This window comes from Falco punctatus (genome assembly GCF_963210335.1).
Source record: "Falco punctatus genome assembly, chromosome: 2".
Taxonomy (NCBI): Eukaryota; Metazoa; Chordata; class Aves; order Falconiformes; family Falconidae; genus Falco; species Falco punctatus.
This window is the reverse complement of record NC_137581.1, coordinates 62,710,875-62,730,345: the sequence shown is the minus strand read 5'-3', so window position 1 is coordinate 62,730,345 and position 19,471 is coordinate 62,710,875. Positions and strand designations below refer to the sequence as shown.

The 19,471-nt window shown below is 38.9% G+C and overlaps 1 protein-coding gene across 4 annotated transcripts in view; it reads right to left on the bottom strand.

Annotated features, from left to right (window-relative positions):
- MYO16 (myosin XVI) overlaps nucleotides 1–19,471 on the bottom strand; it is a 452,710-nt gene that overhangs the window by 32,284 nt on the left and 400,955 nt on the right. For all 4 annotated transcript variants that reach the window (XM_080377718.1, XM_080377716.1, XM_080377717.1 and 1 more), the window contains 3 exons: nucleotides 16,463–16,709; nucleotides 14,311–14,618; nucleotides 11,285–12,487 (listed from right to left, as the gene is read on the bottom strand). In XM_080377718.1, the coding sequence (XP_080233844.1) occupies nucleotides 11,285–12,487; nucleotides 14,311–14,618; nucleotides 16,463–16,709 (1,758 nt within the window). The remainder of the gene's footprint in view (nucleotides 1–11,284; nucleotides 12,488–14,310; nucleotides 14,619–16,462; nucleotides 16,710–19,471) is intronic.

The window sequence follows — 19,471 nt, the reverse complement described above, 5'->3', positions numbered from 1 at the left end:
GATCCAAGGAATATATTTGGATCATCTGTACTGTAATCCTGCCCACCAAACAGGGACAGCTATACTGGAAAACCTCTTGAACAACATTACCGATTTGTTCAAAGTGATCTTCTGAAATAAAAATTGAATTTAGATATTCTTTAGATTCTTTTAAAGTTAATTTTGAAGGGATACAGTGATGGACAATGACACCTCCGTAAACCTCAAAGCATAAACATATGGCTGTCATGGATGCAGTGTGATAAGCACCCATACTGTGCACAAATATAGCCAACCTGTGGCTAAAAACTGTCACTACATGCTACTAGTATGTCAGCATCATACTGCAACCAGCCCTTAAGGGAAGAGCTAAAAGAAAAAATGACATGTGGAACTTCAGGTCTAATTTTTTCATGGGTTTTTTCTTGTAAAAAATGCACTATACAAATAATTTTCCTGTTTTTCATTTTAAAATAGAAAACCTCAAGCCAAAAGGGCACTGAACTTGAAGGTCTCTTTATTTTCCTACTCACTAGTGGGCCCAGGGAGAACACAGATGCCCCATATTGCTACTCCTACTTCCAGTGCTCCACTTCCAAACACTCTCGAACCCTCTCAACAGCAGAGTGCAGCGGTGTGGAGAGAGCATGAGGGTCAGGGCACCTTCATGTTTATGACCAACTCTTTTTCCTAGTCTCTTTCCAGCTATCTTCTCTTGCTTCTCCATCCAGCCCCACAAAATGCCGGTGCTGGAACTGGAACACAATCCACACACGTGGGTCGATAGAGTTTCGTGGTGAATGGCATGAGTCCTGTCAAGAACTTTGGGTCATCACTGAGGGGCTGGAGTTTGCGCAGTCACAAATGCATTGCTCTGGGATACCTCAGCCAGTGAGTTTAGAAGTAGCCTGGTTTATTTATAACGCATCTTTGGTTGCTGTGAAGACATACTTCTATATGACAACCTGACCAGTGTTGAAATGGCCGGTCTTGAACTTACCTAGGTCCAAAATAAAAAGTCAAAACATTTAATTAACATTACCAGTAAGAAAAAATTACTATGTTTGAGGCCATCCATTTCAATGCTTTCCAAACAGTTTTGAAAGACTGGACATGAAAGAATATTTATTTCTGCACAGAATTTCAGATAGCTTGATTTTCATTCCAGGGCAAAACAAAAATAAACATCACAATCTTGACATTTTCTGTGAAATGGAACTATTATTCTCTACTGAGGCTCTATGCAAAAGATGACTTAATGCTGAGGTGGATGTAAATAAGTTAACAGCATCTGAACAGATTTCTTACTCGGTTGAGAATGTAATTAGAGACTTTCACTAAAATCTGTGTTCAAATTTCCCTCTCCACTATGTCCCAAATGCCTGTAGAACTGTAGAATCAAGTGACAGGACGTTTACTGCCAAATAGCCACATACATGGTTGGCATCAGGAATGGAAGTGTACTATGATTCAACTTCCTTGCTCTCTCAGATATGGCTAATTTCTCACATTAATGTATCTTTGGTTTACAATGACTGATGTAGTCGTTCCTAAACAAAGTCCTTCATGGTTCTGCATCCTGGATCATAAATAAAGAATACTGAAGACTGTTTACTATTCAAAGAAGCACACAACACTGTCAGTAATGAGACAACTTCCTAAACCACTGCTGAATTTCAAACAATGATGTTGCATCAAGTGGTGAAGAAAAGACATTGTAATAAAAAAAATTCCTGTAAATGTCTACCTGAATGATCAGTCACTATTAAAGGTGGGATATTATTAAAAACTGTGGGCTTGAAATGCACTAAGCCGAACCAGTATGGTGTGTTTAATTTACTCCAGTATCAGCCAAGATGAAGGGGACACAAATTAAATCCAAATCAATGGAAAGAAAGCAAACAATAATTAGCGATTTAAAAGGAATGCCTGCAGGTCTCAGAAATGGAACATGAAAAAAGAACAGAAAAGTTGGTGCAATTACTTCTCCTCAGCTTCCTTCCTGTTCAGCACTGACTAGGTATGAACATAAGAGATCTTGCACCAGGTCAGACCAAGGGTCTGTCTGCTCCAGGATCCTTTCTGACATCTGTAGATACTTACACTATGTGATTATGTCAAAAATACAGTGATATTTTCTGTGTGATCCTGGGGCTGCACAGTCTCCTGCAGCCTCTATTTTACTTTATTTTACTATAGGATTTGGAAACGTTTAGAGGAGTGCTAAGTGTCTGATTTTATTTTCAATACAAGCATTTAAAAAGAAAAAAAAAAAAGAAGGTTTATGACAATATCCATTCTTTTTTCACTTAAAAATGTGCCTTGATTTGTTCTTCTAATAATATTCAGGTTAACATTGTTTATGGTAATCACACACAAAGCCTCTTTTCCATGTCAGAACAGAAAACTAAAGCAAATTACACGTTACATGATTTTAGGCTGTAAGAGCAAACCAGGAAGAGAAATGCTACAGTGAAAAAAATTGGTCATAACAGAAACCTCAAAAAACTTCTTCAGCAGTAAAATACACTAGTTTTCAGAGATTCTGAAATGGAAGATTATTCATGGTATATTGTGTTTGTCCTAAAATTGTGAGAAATTATCCAGATAATGGCAGGCACATAGATGAAAAGGCTGTGGTTTAAGGTGGCTTCTTTCAGGCTGTAAAAAAGTTTATTCTGCAAACAGGAATAGAGGGTACTTTCTCTAAACTCTTCTAATCCCCTTTTCTACTGCAGTAATGCAAATCACAATTATTTCCTGAGAAAAATCACCCAGCATGGGCTGGATGGCAACTGTATTGCCAGCAGCTCTGTCTCCTCCTTTGTAATTTTCTGCATAGGGCATCTTTGGCTAGCCAAGTACGGGCCTTTTTTAATGAGTCTCATTAAACTCCTACTAGCAGTGCTTTGGCTTCCTCCCACTTTTCTGTACCTACTGCAAGAGATTCAGATTGAGAGCTGCAAGTAGTCCACAGTGAATCAGAGAGTGATGACTGTCCTGTGTTTAGATATCTAATCCGAAAATTAGTCACAGAAAGTCACCCTCACTCCCTGATAATTAAAGCAATGATATAAACAGATATTATTTTTTTTCTAATAAATGTTATGAAGCTTCATTCATTAAAGTTTTAATGCTTTGAGAATTTTACTTGAAAGGTGTTATAGAAGTCCTATGTCTCATGTAATCATTTCTCCAGCATACTTTGGTAAAAGATAAAAGAGGAAAACAGTTTTCTGTATTACTCATGTTTTGTAAGTTGTTGGGTTTTGCCACAAAGAAAGTAAAACTATTACATTGTATCAATAAAATGTAGGAATAATGAGATGCAGATATGAATATTATCTATATTAAGTTGCTTAGGAGGAAAAGCTGAGTGGTTTAGAGCATAAAGGACTGGGATTTCATCTCAGAAAACCCAGTGGGGATTTAATTTGCAATCTACTGTTGAGACATTAGTTACACAATAGCTTGCTCTAATCTGCTGATAGAGGGAAATTATTTACTAGCTATCAAAGGGATACCTGCCTTTGACAGGACCGTACTCCCCATACATACACATTAAATCCCGTTATTTTCTGAGTTTGAGCCAATTTCAGCAAAGAGTATCTAGCAAGCTTTAGTCCCAACTAGGTATGTCTAAATTTCTCTATCATTTGACAGTTGTAAGTATCTTCCAGTGACTTCCAATGCTTAAATGGGAGAATGTGGAATAATTCACTGACATGTGAAGCTACCTGCCTTGGAAATACCTCACTTAGGAAGCAGGCAAAGAAGGGATTCTTATAGTTAATGGATGCCAAAGATATTGGTCAAACATTTGAACACTATCAGTGTTTTCTTAACAATCTAATATTTGCATGCCTTTCCTGTTATATAAGGCAGTGAACTGTTTTGGAAAGGAATAGGTCACTGAAGCATGCATAAACTCACATATACAGTTCCACTTGTATTGAAACGCCAACAATAATTCATGAAACTTGGAAGCCTATACATTGGTGAACTATGTAAATGAAAGGTCTTCCAAATTTTACTTCTTCGATGCTTAAATATGGGGTTGTAAGCTTGCACATTTTCTTTTGCATAGACACGGAAGTCAAGCATCCATGCCAACCTTTTCTCAGCAATCAGGAAGGAGAGAAGGTATTAGGTCTTTATCTCAATAGCCTGAAGGTAATCATCCAGGTTAAGCAAAAATCATATTTCCTTTGCTCCTTTCCCTTTAGAATCCACATGAATACTGACTTTGCCAGTCTGAGCATGGATGATGGGCTAGGAATTATTCCATCTTTTGTTCTGAAGCTGAAATAATTCCTCTTTGTGTGGAGTAATTCAATATCAACGGTACCAATCAAGAGAAATAACACTACGACCTAGCAGTCTGAGTATCATTCATCCACGATGAGGAAAAGAAAATTCTGTCCTTGCTCCACAAATATTTACTATGAAATGCATAAACATGTAATTGTCTCTTCCTTATATAAGAAATGTCTTCCATGTTGAATAGATAAAAACACCTGTACATTCTGCTAGAGAGTGTGGTTTTGTGATTAAAGAATTGAATTTGGTTTCACGACATCTAGTCTCAAATCTAAGGTCCTGTCTAGAAATATCTGAGCAAGGGCTCTGCACATGACCATGCAGTTTCTGTCTTGCAAACTAAAGTTTCTACTTCTAGAAATTAGGCAAAATCAAAGAAAAATCTGTGTGTATTTTTGCTTATCTGCACTCAAGTCTCATTTTGTATGGAGTAAAAGGAAATCCCTGTCTAACAATACAGCTATAGCTTCAATGGCTACTCTTTTCAACCTTGGAGAAATCACTTTATCTCAGTTCTCACCTGTTACAGTTTTGCTTATTTAAACTATAAGCTCTACAGAGCAGAAAACTTCTATTATCACATGTAAAGTATTTTGCAAGTAATTGCATACTCTATGATTCTGGTCATTGCTTGAACAAGTAGATGTTACTGTTTAAAAAAAAATGGGCAGACCAGGACATCTGGTAATGAAAACTGTTGCCATTTGATGATTTTATTTGTTGCCTTTGTGAAAGAAAAGTGCCCTCAGTTCCGTTCACAATAAGTCCACAGCCCATCAGAAAACCACAAATCTGTTCTACTGTAATTCTGGACGACCATTTTCCACAAAGAGGTGAGGAGCCAAAAGGACATCAGTGTTCTCAGGCCTTAAAATTGCTCCTCCAGGCAAGAGGGAGGCATATTGGGGGATCTGTCTGTATTGCACTTTTATTGGCAAGGAGGCTTTTATCTCCAAGGCTGATAATCCCATACAGAAACGTGTTGATTCCCATAGGTAACTCTCCTTGACTTAAAAATAGCCCACAATTTTACTTTCTCTTTTTAGTTAAGGCAGTTGTTAGGCTATAACTTACGGAAATAAATGGAATTGCACATTACAGAGTCCTGCTCTAGGCCATGTCTTCAATTTTAATGAATGCCTGTTAAAATTAATTTAACTTTTTCTTAGCATAACATTTCCTATATATAAAATACTACAAATGACAAAGGAAGGGAGGACCCTTCTAGGAACTTAATATGCATTAGGCAATAAGTGATAAAAAGTCAGAAGGTAAGAGATGGACAACTTCTAGTTTTACATAAGAGAGTCCACTCTGCTGATTGCCATCTTATTACTTTGCACCAAAGGTTAAATTAATTCTTTTTTTTTCCAGCTGTTAGCTTAGAAATTAACTGAACACATGAACTACATGAAAAAATGAAAATTGTAAAAACGTGCACATACATTCACCTGTATTTCTTCATTACTTTCAATCCATCTACTCATCATTGAACTATTCACATGTAACCACACTTAGTATACAGTAACTTCCTAGCTCATAAAATATTTATTCAGGTTTTTTATCGTGTATCTTTCTTGAACTTTGATCTTTCATACTTAGTGCTGCCTTGATGAAATATTTAGAAGTACATTTTCCATGCAAAAGGTAAATTTAGAGGTTTTATTATGGTAGCTTCTGCTAATGCACTAGCTTCAACCCACAGGAGACACACACTGAATTCTGTCTTGGTCACATTATAGTTGAAAATTGTGTTTGCAAAAATCATTCATCCCAAAGCAACTTTTTTTTTTTTTTTTTTTTTTTTTTTAAGGTAAAAGTCAGTTTTGTGACTTGGCTGGAGTAGGCTTACCACACTTCCTCACCAGGTCCATTGAGAAAGCCTTGAGAAGATACATCCAAAGACCTGACTTTAATAGTTTCTTTGCAGCTGATAAAACCATATTATCTATACAACAAAACAAGACCCCAATTTAAAAAGAAAACAAACCAAACCAAACAAAAAACTTTCTACATATATTTATAGGCATTGAATGTTATCAAGTAATTTTCCCAAAGCAAGCAAAACTACTGCAGTATCTCCTTTACCAATTTCATCAATTCATATACTCACAATAACAAACACATTGTTCTTTTGAGAATGAGAACTGATGAAGTCTCAGTTCATAGCTCATGGCTCACTGAACTCAGCATCTAGGAACATGCAAAGTCCAGCTAAAGCTTTTCAAGGTCTGGAGGACTCACAAGCGTTCTGTCCACCACAGTTTCTCTGATAGCCGATAGGAGTTTTTCTCCCAGTATAAGTCTCTCGTCTCCACCCAGCCCCTGACTTTCATTAAACCTGTAAAAACTCAATTAGTTTTGAGACTTTTATCTCCTTGTTGTATTTGGTTGAAAGGGGTTTTGGCTGAAGGTTGTCAAGGTTCTTAGGGACAGAGAGGTAGGGTGGCAGATAGGCACACATATATCCAGAGTAGGCACGAACACCTACTTCTGTTATATTATAGCTGTCTTAAATCAGGATATGATACTAAAATCAATGGAGTGGTAAATATATTTTTAAGAAAATATAAAACGAATAAGAAGATAATCTATCCCATCTTTTACTCTTTTGTTCCATATTTCAAAAATAGGATTTGAGCTTCCCCCCCCAGAAAAGGTGGTGGGACCAACAACCCAATTGTAGTGTATCTACACCAATGCATGAGGCATGGACAACAAACGGGAGCTGGAAACAATTGTGCAGACGGAAAATTATGATATAGCTGCAATCACGGAAACCTGATGGGGTGACTGACACAGCTGGAGTATTGCAATGGATGGCTATAAGGTTCAGAAGGGATAGGCAAATAAGGAGAGGAGGTGGAGTAGCCCTGTATGTTAGGGAGTGTTTTGACTGTCTAGAGCTTGACAATTGTGGTGAAAGGACTGAGTGTTTCTGAGTCAGAACCAGAGGGATGGCCCACAAGGCAGACATCGTTGTGGGAGTCTGTTACAGACCACCCAACTAGGAAGAAGCAGATGAACTAATTTGTAAGCAGCTGGGAGAAGTCTTACAATTGCTGGTCCTTGTTCTCATGGGGAACTTCAAATTACCAGATGTCTGCTGGAAATACGATACAGTGGAGAGGAAACAGTCTAGGAGGTTCCTGGAGTGTGTAGAAGTTAACCTCCTGACACAGCTGGTGAGGGAGCCAGCTAGGGAAGGCGCCCCGCTGGACCTGCTGTTTGTGAACAGAGAAGAACCGGTGGGTGATGTGATGGTTGGAGGCCATCTTGGGCACAGTGTTCATGAAACGATAAAAAGCTTTTCATTCTTGGAGATATAAGCAGGAGTTCAGCTGCTGTGGATTTCCAGGGGGGTGACTTTGGCCTGTTCAGGAGACAGGTTGACAGATTCCCTTGGGGGCCAGTCCTGAAGGACAGCGGGTCCAGGAAGGCTGGACATGCTTCAGGAGGTGGTGCAGGAGCAGGTTGTCCCCATGTCCTGAAAGACAAGCCAGCAGGGAAGAAGACCAGCATGGCTGAACAGAGAGCTTTGGCTGGAACTCAGGAAACAAGAGGAAAGCTTATGGCCTGTGGAAGAAGGGACAGGCAACTCAGAAGGGCTACAGGGATGTCGTGAGGTTATACAGGGAGAAAATGAGAAGGGCCAAAGCACAACCAGAACTTAATCTGACTACTGCCACAACAGACAATAACAAAGTTTCTATAAATACATCAACAACTACAGGAGTGCTAAGGAGAACCTCCGTCATTTATTGGATGCGGGGGGAAACATAGTGACAAAGGATGAGCAAAAGGCGAATTTATTCAATGCCTTGTTTGCCTCAGTCTTTAATAGTAAAGACCAGTTATTCTTTGGGTACCCAGCCCCCTGAACTGGAAGACAGGGACAGGGAGCAGAACGAAGCTCCCATAATCCAAGAGGAAAGGTTTAGTGACCTGCTACACCACTTGGACAAACACAAGTCTACAGGGATGGATGGGATCCACCTAATTTTAACTGAGGGACCTGGAAGAAATGCTCACTGAGCCACTTTTAATCATTTATCAACAATCCTTGCTAACTGGGGAGGTCCCAGAAAACTGGGGGTTAGCCAGCGTGACGCCCATCTACAAGAAAGGCAGGTAGGAGGATCCAGGAAAGTACAGGCCTGTCCGTCTGACCTTGGTGCTGAGAAAGGTTATGGAGGGTCATCCTGAGCACCATCACATGGCACCTGTAGGATGATCAAGGGATCAGGCCCAGACAGCATGGGTTTGTGATAGGCAGGTCTTGCTTGACTGACCTGATCTCCTTCTCTGGCAAGGTGACCCATGTAGTGGATGAGGGAAAGGCCGTGGATGCTGTTTACCTAGGTATTAGTAAAGCCTTTGAGACGGTTTCTCACAGCATTCTCCTGGAGAAACTGGCTGTTCATGGCTTGGATGAGTGTACTGCTCACTGGGAAAAAAATCTGGCTGGCTGGCCGAGCCCAAAGTGTGGTGGTGGAGTGACATCCAGCTGGCAGCCAGTCACAAGTGGTGTTTTCCAGGGCTCCATATTAGGGCCAGTCCTGTATAATATCTTTATAAATGATCTGGATGAGGGGATCAAATACACCCTCAGTAAATTTGCAGATAACACCAAGTTGGTGGGGAGTGTTGATCTTCTGGAGGGCAGGCAGGCTCTGCAGAGGGGTCTGGACAGGCTGGATCGATGGGCCAAGGCCACCTGCATGAGGTTCAACAAGGCTCAGTGCTGGGTCATAACAGCCCCACGCAGCGCTGCAGGCTGGGGGAAGAGCAGCTGGAAAGCTGCCTGGTGGGAAAGGACCTGGGGGTCCTGGTTAACACCACCTGGGCACACTGCTGAAGATGAGCCAGCAGTGTGCCCAGGTGGCCAAGAAGGCCAACAGCATCCTGGCTTGTATCAGAAACAGTGTGGCCAGCAGAGCCAGGGAAGCGATCATTCCCATGGACTTGGCACTGCTGAGGCCGCACCTTGAATCCTGTGTTCAGGTTTGGGCCCCTCACTGCAAGAAAAAGACATTGAGGTGCTGGAGTGTGTCCAGAGAAGCTGGTGAAGGGTCAGCAGATGAAATTTTATGAGAAACAGCTGAGGGAACTGTGGTTATTTAGTCTGGAGAAAGGAAGGCTCAGGGGAGACCTTATCACTCTCTACAACTACCTGAAAGGAGGCTGTATGCAGGTGGGGTTTGGCCTCTTCTCCCAGATAACAAATGGTAGGACAAGAGGAAATGGCCTCAAATTGTGCCAGGGGAGGTTTAGATTGGATATTAGGAACGTTTTCTTCACTGAAAGTGTTGCGAAGCATGGGAACGGGCTGCCCGGGGAAGTGGTTGAGTCCCCATCCCTGAAAAGTATTTGGAAGACATGTAGATGTGGCACTTAAGGACACGATTTAGTGACGGACTCAGCAGTGTTACGTTAGTAGTTGGACTTGATCTCAAAGGTCTTTTCCAACTGAAAGGATTCTGTGATTCTATATTGCCCATTTTGAATATGCTGCACACAGCTCTTGATTAAGACAACCTGTTTCTACAGACAGAAGTGAAGAAGCAGAGAAGTGGCTCTACAGGTTTTGTCACTCTGAATTTTAAATTCACAAAATTTTGTGTTTGGGAGATGCTACTAGGGAGAGAAATTTCTGTATACAGTACACTGACTATTTTCAATAGGAGACTCTCTTTAAATCAGAAAAGTAATGTAAAGACTGGAGTCAGTGTTGTAATTGATATGCAGAACTAGGATTTGCTTCAACTGTAATCTCTTACTTAGAAGTTACAACTCCACTAGTTTAATCATCTAGGCTTTCCCCATATGCAATGGATGAAGATATATGGTAGGAATTAAACTCTCAAAATTACTGTCTCTTCATAGGTTAAGGATTTGATGCCTACATACCAAGCTTTTAGAGCAGGGGTCCTCAAACTACGGCCCGCGGGCTGGATATGGCCCCCCAGGGTCCTCAATCCGGCCCCTGGTATTGACAGAACCCCCCCACCCCCCCGGGAGTTGGGGGGGGGGAAACCAAGCAGCCGCAGATGACTGCCTGCCACTGCATCCGCGCGCCAGCCCCCTGGTTAAAAAGTGTGAGGACCCCTGCTTTAGAGGGACGCAATTAGGTCAGAAGCATCTCACCCTTACAGACGAGCCTATTGAATCTGCTAACATGAGGATGAATTTCAGTATTCATAAGATCCATAGACTTGTTCCAGTAATAACATTAAAACCTTTATTACCTGGAAAAGGCAAATAATTAGGTGATAATGTCTGAGGACTGTGATCTCAAAAACCTTCAGCAAAATGGTAAGCTTTGCTTCTTTTTATAGTTGGCTTTTGCCCTAGATACAAAAGATGTTCTCCAGATGCTGGAATCCTAGGTATCAAGTAATCTCTAGGTATGTACAAAGGCGTATGTAAATGACAGGAAAGGTAGGAATAAAAGGATAGAAAAGGGGAAAAAATATACTTTGCTGCATGACTCTCCATCTTAGCTTTACTTAGGAGAATAATAATGGCTGTATCACCAAATTCATAATTTTATGGAGATGAAATAATGAAACCTTAAAAGAAAGTCTTCAAGTTGAAGTACATGCTATCTACCAGACACCTTGCCATATATATTTCAAAGTATTTCTATAGACTGATACCATAAACTCATTTTCACATGATGTAACACCTGTGTTTATTTTAGTGAGACGGCTGGAATGCTAAAAAACATCCATTTAAATTTGTGTCATACAAACATTTTGCTAAAAGAAAAATTGACATCTCAGAGAAAACCTGAAGACCTGTAATCTTTATATTCAATGAATTTTTTGTATGTGTTTCTTATGACTACAACAGACCTTTCTTTAAAAATCACAAACTAACAATGGTTTCATTTTATATTTTTACCTACTCTATTAGCTTCCAATGTAAGAAAGTTTTGGCACAGAAGAAATAGTCCATACAGAAGCAGAGAGATCTGTCTTACCTTCTGGCTCCCTGATCTTACGTCCTGCTGCAGATTTTCGTAGCACACTCCGTCCTGAGTTGAACAAGCTAGTTAACTCATCAAGAGGACTGGTCAATGACCTTGAGTTTGTGGGGCTATATGGAAATGAAGATGAAGAATTTGAGTTCAATCTCCTGTGATCTGCTCTTGCCACCTTTGGGGAGTAAGGCAGTTTGGAGAATGGAGAAGATGAGCATCCAAGCTGAGCAGGATTTGGTCTCTGAGGTACTTTTGACAGATCTGAGTTTGTACCTATTTTCCCTGGATTAATCAGAAAACTAGCACAGGTCTCTGGAGGAAATGCAAAATGCGTGGAAGCCCGGTAGGAAATAGGAGGTGGTACAGGAGGAGGGGGTGGTGGGAGAGGCGGAGGTGGTGTGGAAGGAGGAGTCACTTTGCTGGAAACATTGAACATAACCAAGCCTGGAGATGCTGGTCTTTCACTCTCCCCTTTCTGGTTTTTGGAATACTGTGGTGATAATGGACTTGAGCCTTCTGACTGCACAGGGTATTTTAGATTAGTTTCCAAGACAGGAAGCTTTTTGACTTCTAGTGGTGTTAGAGGGGATTCATCAGAAGCAGGTGAACATGTGACAGGGGTTGGAGGAAACACAAGAAGTGGTGGTCTGTGTGGGAGTAAGTTAGGGAAAGGGGCTGGAATGTCACATGAGTCTTTATAGATCAAAACTGCTTGACTGTTTCCATCCAATGTTCCATCCTCAATGTTAACATTTTTTTTGCTTTCAAACAACAGAGGAGGAGATCCAGTCACTACTGTAATTATTCCATTACCATTGCTTCCTTCTTCTGGTAGAAAATACTTCATTTCTTCATATACAGATTCTCCTTGTTCTGGACTTTCTGCCTCAGCAGAACTGCTTTTCATTGCATTCCCTACCATTTCAATATAGACAGGTTCATTTTCCTCCTCTTCTTGTGACATATAGAGACTCAACACGCCATGTTGTGCCACATCAGCAGAAGCTGCTCTCTGTACTGTCACAGTGTCATAGGCACCTGGTTTAGCTGCTGTGCTTGCCTGTTTTACATCCCCAGGCTTTTGGCCAGGTATTTCTTCATAAGAGCCACTAAGTTTCGTATTGGGACTCCGTTTTGGTTTTCTGGGAGGTATTTTTTTCATGGTACTATAGTCATCACTGTGTGGTCTTGGACGGGTCAGTACTAGGAAAGTGAAAAAGGTGTGTGTTATTAACAGAACAAGGTCATTTTTTTTCTTACACAGGTCTAAGTACTTTAAGCCTTCAAATGTTCCCCATCTAGTTTTACAAGAAGAAGCGGTCACAAACACAGGGATTCAGTCAAAAGTATATATATTCCGAGGAACAAAAAGCAGAACTTTCAGCTCTCAAACCACAAACCTTTGCTACCTGGGCATATAATCTGTTTTGGTAATCTCTACTGCCACCAGAAGATGAGAACTAAGACCTGAGGAGATATCTTTTGAATCCAAATGTTCACTGCAAGATCTGTAACACATGGAAATATGTGTTTATTAGTCCTTTTGCCCCAAGGGAGAGAGGCATGCTTTTAACTAGGAGTTTCAGCATGGTGCTACTTTGACACACACATGTTATTGACAGCAATTTAAGTATCCCCCTTTTATGTAATAGCTATAAAACTCTAATTATCGGTGGACATTATGCCTATCTCCTCTTCTTTTGTACTGCAGGTGTGGAAATAATTTATAAAGTTAGGGAATCCCATAGCCTAAGGGCAATTCCCCAACTGAGTATACAGTTAACTAAACTAGATGTCTTTTCATAGCCTCCAGGCATGCAGGGAGTGGAGATACCAGACACCTAGGTGACAGGTCTTTAAAGATCAAAATTAGATGGTGTAGATCAGAGGTGGTTTGGGACAAAGACTCAGGAAACTGACACAATTCTTGGAAAATTCATCAGGGAAACTGGCCCTATTTCATACATCGGAGAAGAACTCCAAAGTTGTTTTGTGAGTGTACACAAGCATTAGTATTAAAACCACACATACATATATAAATTGCCATTTTTCTAAAAACCTCTTCTAGACCTTCTTGGTTAACCCAATCATCTCTTGCAGAGCTGGGCACAGAAAGCCAAAACCACTACAGACCTCCTTACAGAGCTCCTTAAACCATACTGGTTTAAAAATATATTGTATGCAGTTCATCTCGTCTTAAACAGAGCCTGAATGAGCAAAGAAGAGGTTAAGAAAAATGGAATTGCATCTAATGTACTGGACATGAAAACAGTAATTATTTTGCAAGAAGGAGCTGCAAAGGTTCCTACCCATTGTATGCAGGATTACAGAACCTTTACACATAGATATAAACCCAACCTGAAGGATCTTTCCTGATAAGCCTAGAGGATCCTTTACACAAAGCATGACAAGTCAGACTTATCAGGGAAAAGCAGAATGCATTCCTTCATTTCACCTTCTACTCATTCATTTCAAGGGTGAAGGAGAATAGAACAAGTGAACTCAAAACCATGCTATAGATGCTATAATGCATTGAGACACTTCGGGAGTTTCATAGCGCTTTCCTTCCACTGTAAACAAGTTATGACACAAACATAAACCACCGAATGCATGTTTTTCATGTGAACATAGAGAAAAAGTAGGAGAAAGCTTAATGTTTAACTTGGTGAAATTCAAGAGTCTAGCATTCTTTTTTAGTGATGCAAGATACTCTAACATACAGTTTAAATAGTGAAATAAAATGGTCACTGGGGTAGAATAGCTTGAGCTGACAGATCATTTGTCTCTAGAGGAGTTCTGCAAATAGGTGTTGGTTGTTGACAAACTAGGCAATAAGAACACATGAGTATTATTTGCTGATTTGGAAAGAAATGACAAATTGACTAATTTTATTTACTGCCACTGAAATATTTCAGGGAAGCAGGACTTTTCAAAGGCGCTTGACTGGATTTAAAAGGATCAGAGTGAAAAGAATAAATCAATAGCCTAGAGTAGCATTCGCGACTGTTTCTCTCTTTATGCCTAACCTTCATTAGCGGTTTCCTTAGAAGCTGCCGACAAGCAAGCACTAACAGCCTCGTATGAAGCGCTGAGTCGTGTGTTGGGGTCCCTCTTTGGTTTGGGAGGAGGCTGTTTCCTTGGTGATGGCAGGCTATTGCTATCGTCCATGCTAAACACAGAGTGCAGGGAGGGGGATCTGATGGATGACCCAGCCACAGAATGTACCAAGCTGTCCACTGCCGTGGGGACAGGGACAGAGCTGGAGTGAAAGTGCTTAGGCGTTCGACAGCCGGTGAAGCTGTCCTCAGAGACCTTCCCACCCTTGTCTTCAGCTCTGAAAACACAGAAAAGAGGCCCAGACGCATTATTCAAGCAATAACAATGAACCTGTTCATGCAAACATAACAACAGCTTTTTGGTAAACAATCTCGCAACTCCCCTGCTGTGTCAAGAGGATGTGTGTAGTAATCTTGTGACAAACAAACCCAGATCAAGCTGCTAGCATTCTTCCATTTCCTGTTTCATGATAAATCAGGACACCGGCCCTTTTTCACGCAAATGCAGCCTTCCTTAAGCAGTTTCATATTGTTGATCAGACATTCACTGAATGAATTGTTCACACTTTGATTGTTGCACACAATCAAAAGCTGGGTTTTCAATCTGAATGATAATTTCTGGGAAATCCATTTTAATAGAAAGTTACTGAGGCAGCAAATGCTGAGCCTTTATCATTATTTTCTAAAAAGACAACTATAAATTCTATTTAGGTAATGCAAATCTTTAAAATATTAGATGACCTTTTTAACTGTCTCCATTGGCTGCTTGAATAATTCCACCCAGATATCTATATACCTTACTGTTTAAGATTATTTGTTAGTATTTTAATAATATTAATTATGACATTATGTTTAGCTATTTCAATCACAGTTTTTGAGTTTTACTTATTCTAATCTTCTCCTTTTTTTTATTATAGCCATACTTATTGAGAAATCATGTTTATCAGCTGCTTCCAACAGATTGATTTTTTTTTTTTAAATCTTCTAACATTTAATTCCTCCAAAAACCAAAATATTGAAAACCTTTTAACTTAGAGTGGTAACGTATTAGGTAGAATATGTCTACACCATCATTTTACAGAGAAATCCCCGAGCATTTGTTTTTTTTTTTAAATTGCATTTCTGCATGGCAAATCACTAGCAGAGCTGGAATTCATGCACAGGATACAGCCAGCTGCCCATGTAGTAAATGAAATAGCTAAAGATGAAAGCATGGTGCTCAGTGGATAATTTGTTTTCACTGTAATGTTTAATTACAGTCTTTCCTACAAAGGCATTTCCTCCAATATGTAATCACTGGGATATTTGAAGCTAATTAAGCAGATGCACTGCCATTTTCACTTTAATAAAAGTCACTGACAAAAGCAATGAAAGCAAAGGGAGTTGTTCTGGATGAAAATTAAATTCCTATGGAAAAATAAACATTTATATGTCCAGCAAGTTATAGACACATTCTTGCTATAAAGACACACCTATTACCTGTAAATGCTACCTCTGCTCATTCAGCTGTCTGAGAGAAAAGAGATCAAGGACTCAGTTCCTAGAGAAAGGACCTCCAGCATTTGCTGGATTTGGAAAATAGGTACTCCTGAAAACTCTGATGGAATATAAACAAAAAAATATTTGCCAGTTTCTAAATAAGATGGAAGAATTCTCCTCACAATCAATCTACCTAGTTCAATGCATAATTAGGATTTCTTAGTCAGGACTTCGTTGTGTTTCAATGCCTTCCTAGCTGTTTTTCATTCTCTTGGCAATTTCCTAACACTGGAATTTTGAGTTAGGTGATTTTTTTTTTTTGTTTGGTTTGATGAAAGTTCAGCTATAATCTATTTAATGTAGAATTTAAAAATATTACTGTAAAAAAAATGCCTCAGAGACTTGAATAAATTCCTATCAAGCTCAGTGCCCCCTGAGTGGATATTAGGGGTGTCCTTAAAGTTCTAGTCTTAATTACCTGATCTACAGGAAAAAAATAGAGCCTAACGTTGATTTGGGTTGAATATATAGTTGAGAATTCTCTTGCAATTCCTCACTCATTTCTATGATTTTCTAAGTATGGAAGGAAATCACTAAAATGGAAGAAACGCTTTAATTCTTCACAGTAGTTTTCTCATTTTACCTTTTGTGGCCTTCTTCTGGTCTGTTTCTAGCCTCTAGCTTTTCTCTGTGGTAAGCAGTGTTCATCTCATTGCGGAGCCGGTCATTTTCCCGAGCAATGTCAGAAGCATTCTGAATGACCAAGGCATCATATGTTTTCAGTCCTATGTCCTCAGCATTCTGCAAGAAGTTTTTGATTGAGGTGACCTCTTGCTGTTTGATGCTCATCTTCTGTAACAAGCGCTGGCGAGCTAGAAATCCTCTTACAACTACCATAACAGAAGGAGAAAATATGGACCAATGAAAGACAACGAATTAATTGATGAATATCTTAATATTACTGTGTGTTCTGCTGTAAACACAAGCAAATCAAGTTCAGTCAACATCTTATAAAAAGAATGAAACAAATGTGATGGCATGTAAATAACATACTAAAATGGAACTCTTTCTGTTTTCTACTGCCAATGCTTAAAAGAATTGACAGTAAATTAATTCATAAATTTGAGCTATCACAACTCAAAATGTTTCCTTTCATTGAACATTATTTTTTACTACATTACAACTGGAAACTTAGATGTATGCTACAGACTGTGAAAGCACACATTTGCACCGTAAAGATCAAAAGATCGTTTGTTTCATAATAAAACCCTGAATAAATTATTGTTGCATTGAATGCAGTAGTAATTAAATGATCAATTCCTTTTGGTCAACTTTAAAAAATGCTTTTAATATTTCAGTGTACCTACAGAAAATCAAAATCAAAAAACAGACAGAAGATTTTTTAGTTTGACTTAAAGACTTTTTGTTGCTCATTTCCTTTCAGCAAAAAGAATGAATTTAATGCAAATTTCTCAACTGTATCTGTCACATCATGTCTGCATTTTCCAGTTTAAAATTTTCATCTGCATTGCGTCAGCTTTATGTATCTATTAGGACTATTTTTCACACTCTTTGTCAGCCTTATGTTGGGAGAAGATTTTGGTGTATCTTCTATAACAGCTTTCTGTACTACTTTCCTAGGTATGTATATTCATTACAACAAATTCTACCCAACCTAAAAGCCACCTAGTCCCCTGAATTTTCAGAAATACCCAGCTGAGCAGAAACACAAGGCAGAGGGAGCTGACCTTTGTGGCCACGATGAATTTGGCACCAATTTAATCACTCCAACTGCAACAGGGATATGAATATTCTCTGAGCATATGTTTTGGCTTAGAAGGAAGAAATATACTAACTAAAGCTGCTTTATTTGTGTGTGGGTTTTTAAGTTCCACAAAATCCTGATCCTTTTCAGATCTAGAATCACTGCTCTGTATCTCAGAGTGTAGAACCTGTTTTAGAATTATTCGCCTGTTGCCTGAAATATTGTTGATTTTCAGTACATCAACTTACATGTATTAAAAACAGGTCAAACTTCATCATTGCTTATTATGGTTGCTCTCATTCTGGTCAACCAAAAGTTTTTCATAAGTGAAGTCAGCAGTCAATACCCTGTACAAGATGTTTGCTTGAGTTTTGGGGAAAATACTGAAAATGCTAATATTAAAAGACTGTAAAATAACAACAACAAAAAAAATGCTAAAATGCAGTAGGCCTTTTTAACAATGGAATTAAGTTTCAGTCTTAGGAACACTGCAGTACAGCATTAAATGACAAAGAGTCAAGCTGAATTAATCTAACAGAAAAATGTAAACAGTGAAGTGAAAGATGCAATTAGTTATCTAATTGTTATTGAATAAAATAAACAGCTAAACCTGAAGGCAATGTGAAGTATTTTCTATCACCTTCTATGTCCGTGTTTAGATATTTAAAATGAGAATTTTTTTTAGATAAGCTCAGTGCCCAGCAGATGAAATATAGGCAAGGCTCATGTTAACATATTAATACTGCTCCTATCCAAAATTCACTGGGTTTGGAAATATTCAAGTTCAGGTACTTTAAGATTATTCATAATGGACAGCTTTGAAGGTTTACATTTCTATAATCACAGCCAGCCATGACATTTTCATTCCCTCTAGTTATATTCTGTAAAATCTGACTTCTTTAAGCTTTGAAGCATTAATGCACTTACGCAATTTAGTTGAAAATGAAATTAATAGTACAGTTATTGACAATTTTAGGAGAGTACTCACACTGGATATACATGTTACTGAGTCTGAATCCATAATGTTGCTATTGCAAAGGTAATGAATACATGCATAGAACATTATCAGAGTTCACTGCTCACAAATATGAAAAATTCAAAAGAGCTTAATAATAAAAAGTTGTTCCTTCACTTCTAGTATTTTCTGTAAAATAATCTGCTGCAGAGCAGATAAGGTATTTCACAAATGGTTAAGCATCAAATCCTGGCTGATTTTGTAAAATAGCCTGTATTTTAAAGTAACATTTTTACAAGCGCATGTGTGTCTATGTATGTACTTTTACCTAAAAAAAAAAAAAAAAAAAAGAAAAAGTCTGTAACACCACTGAGATTGGTTAGGAAAAAGAACAGAAGTCAATCTTTTGGTAGGACTGTCAGCAGGCATGAATGATGGAGAGTACCCTGCTAGGATGGCCCAGTAAAATGATATCCAGCACAGCTACCTATCCAGAGACTGTACAGCTACTCTGAACTATGCAATTTTATCAAAATTGAGATGTTTTGAAGAAATGTTCAGAAAGTTTTGTCAGAATGGTTGGCAGACAGACCCTCTTCTTTTCTTTTGCACACATTTTCATGAGCTGAGTAGCTCAGATTTTCATGGACATTTCATCACATTTCCTTCTCATTGAGAACATTTGCAATAATTTGTCTTCAGTAAAACACAGACCAAAAAAAATATTTAATAACCTCAAAAAGGGCTGTAAAATGAAATGTCGTCTCCTATACCTTTAGTGCTCAGTTTCATCTACTCCTGTACGGGTAGTAAGATTGTCTTCTGAACTTGCTCCTCATTTATGTACATCTAAAATAATTCTCACTTATGCAAATTAAAATAATTGAGGTTAGCACTCATAGGGCAGAAAAATATCTACTTTGTTACAGTTA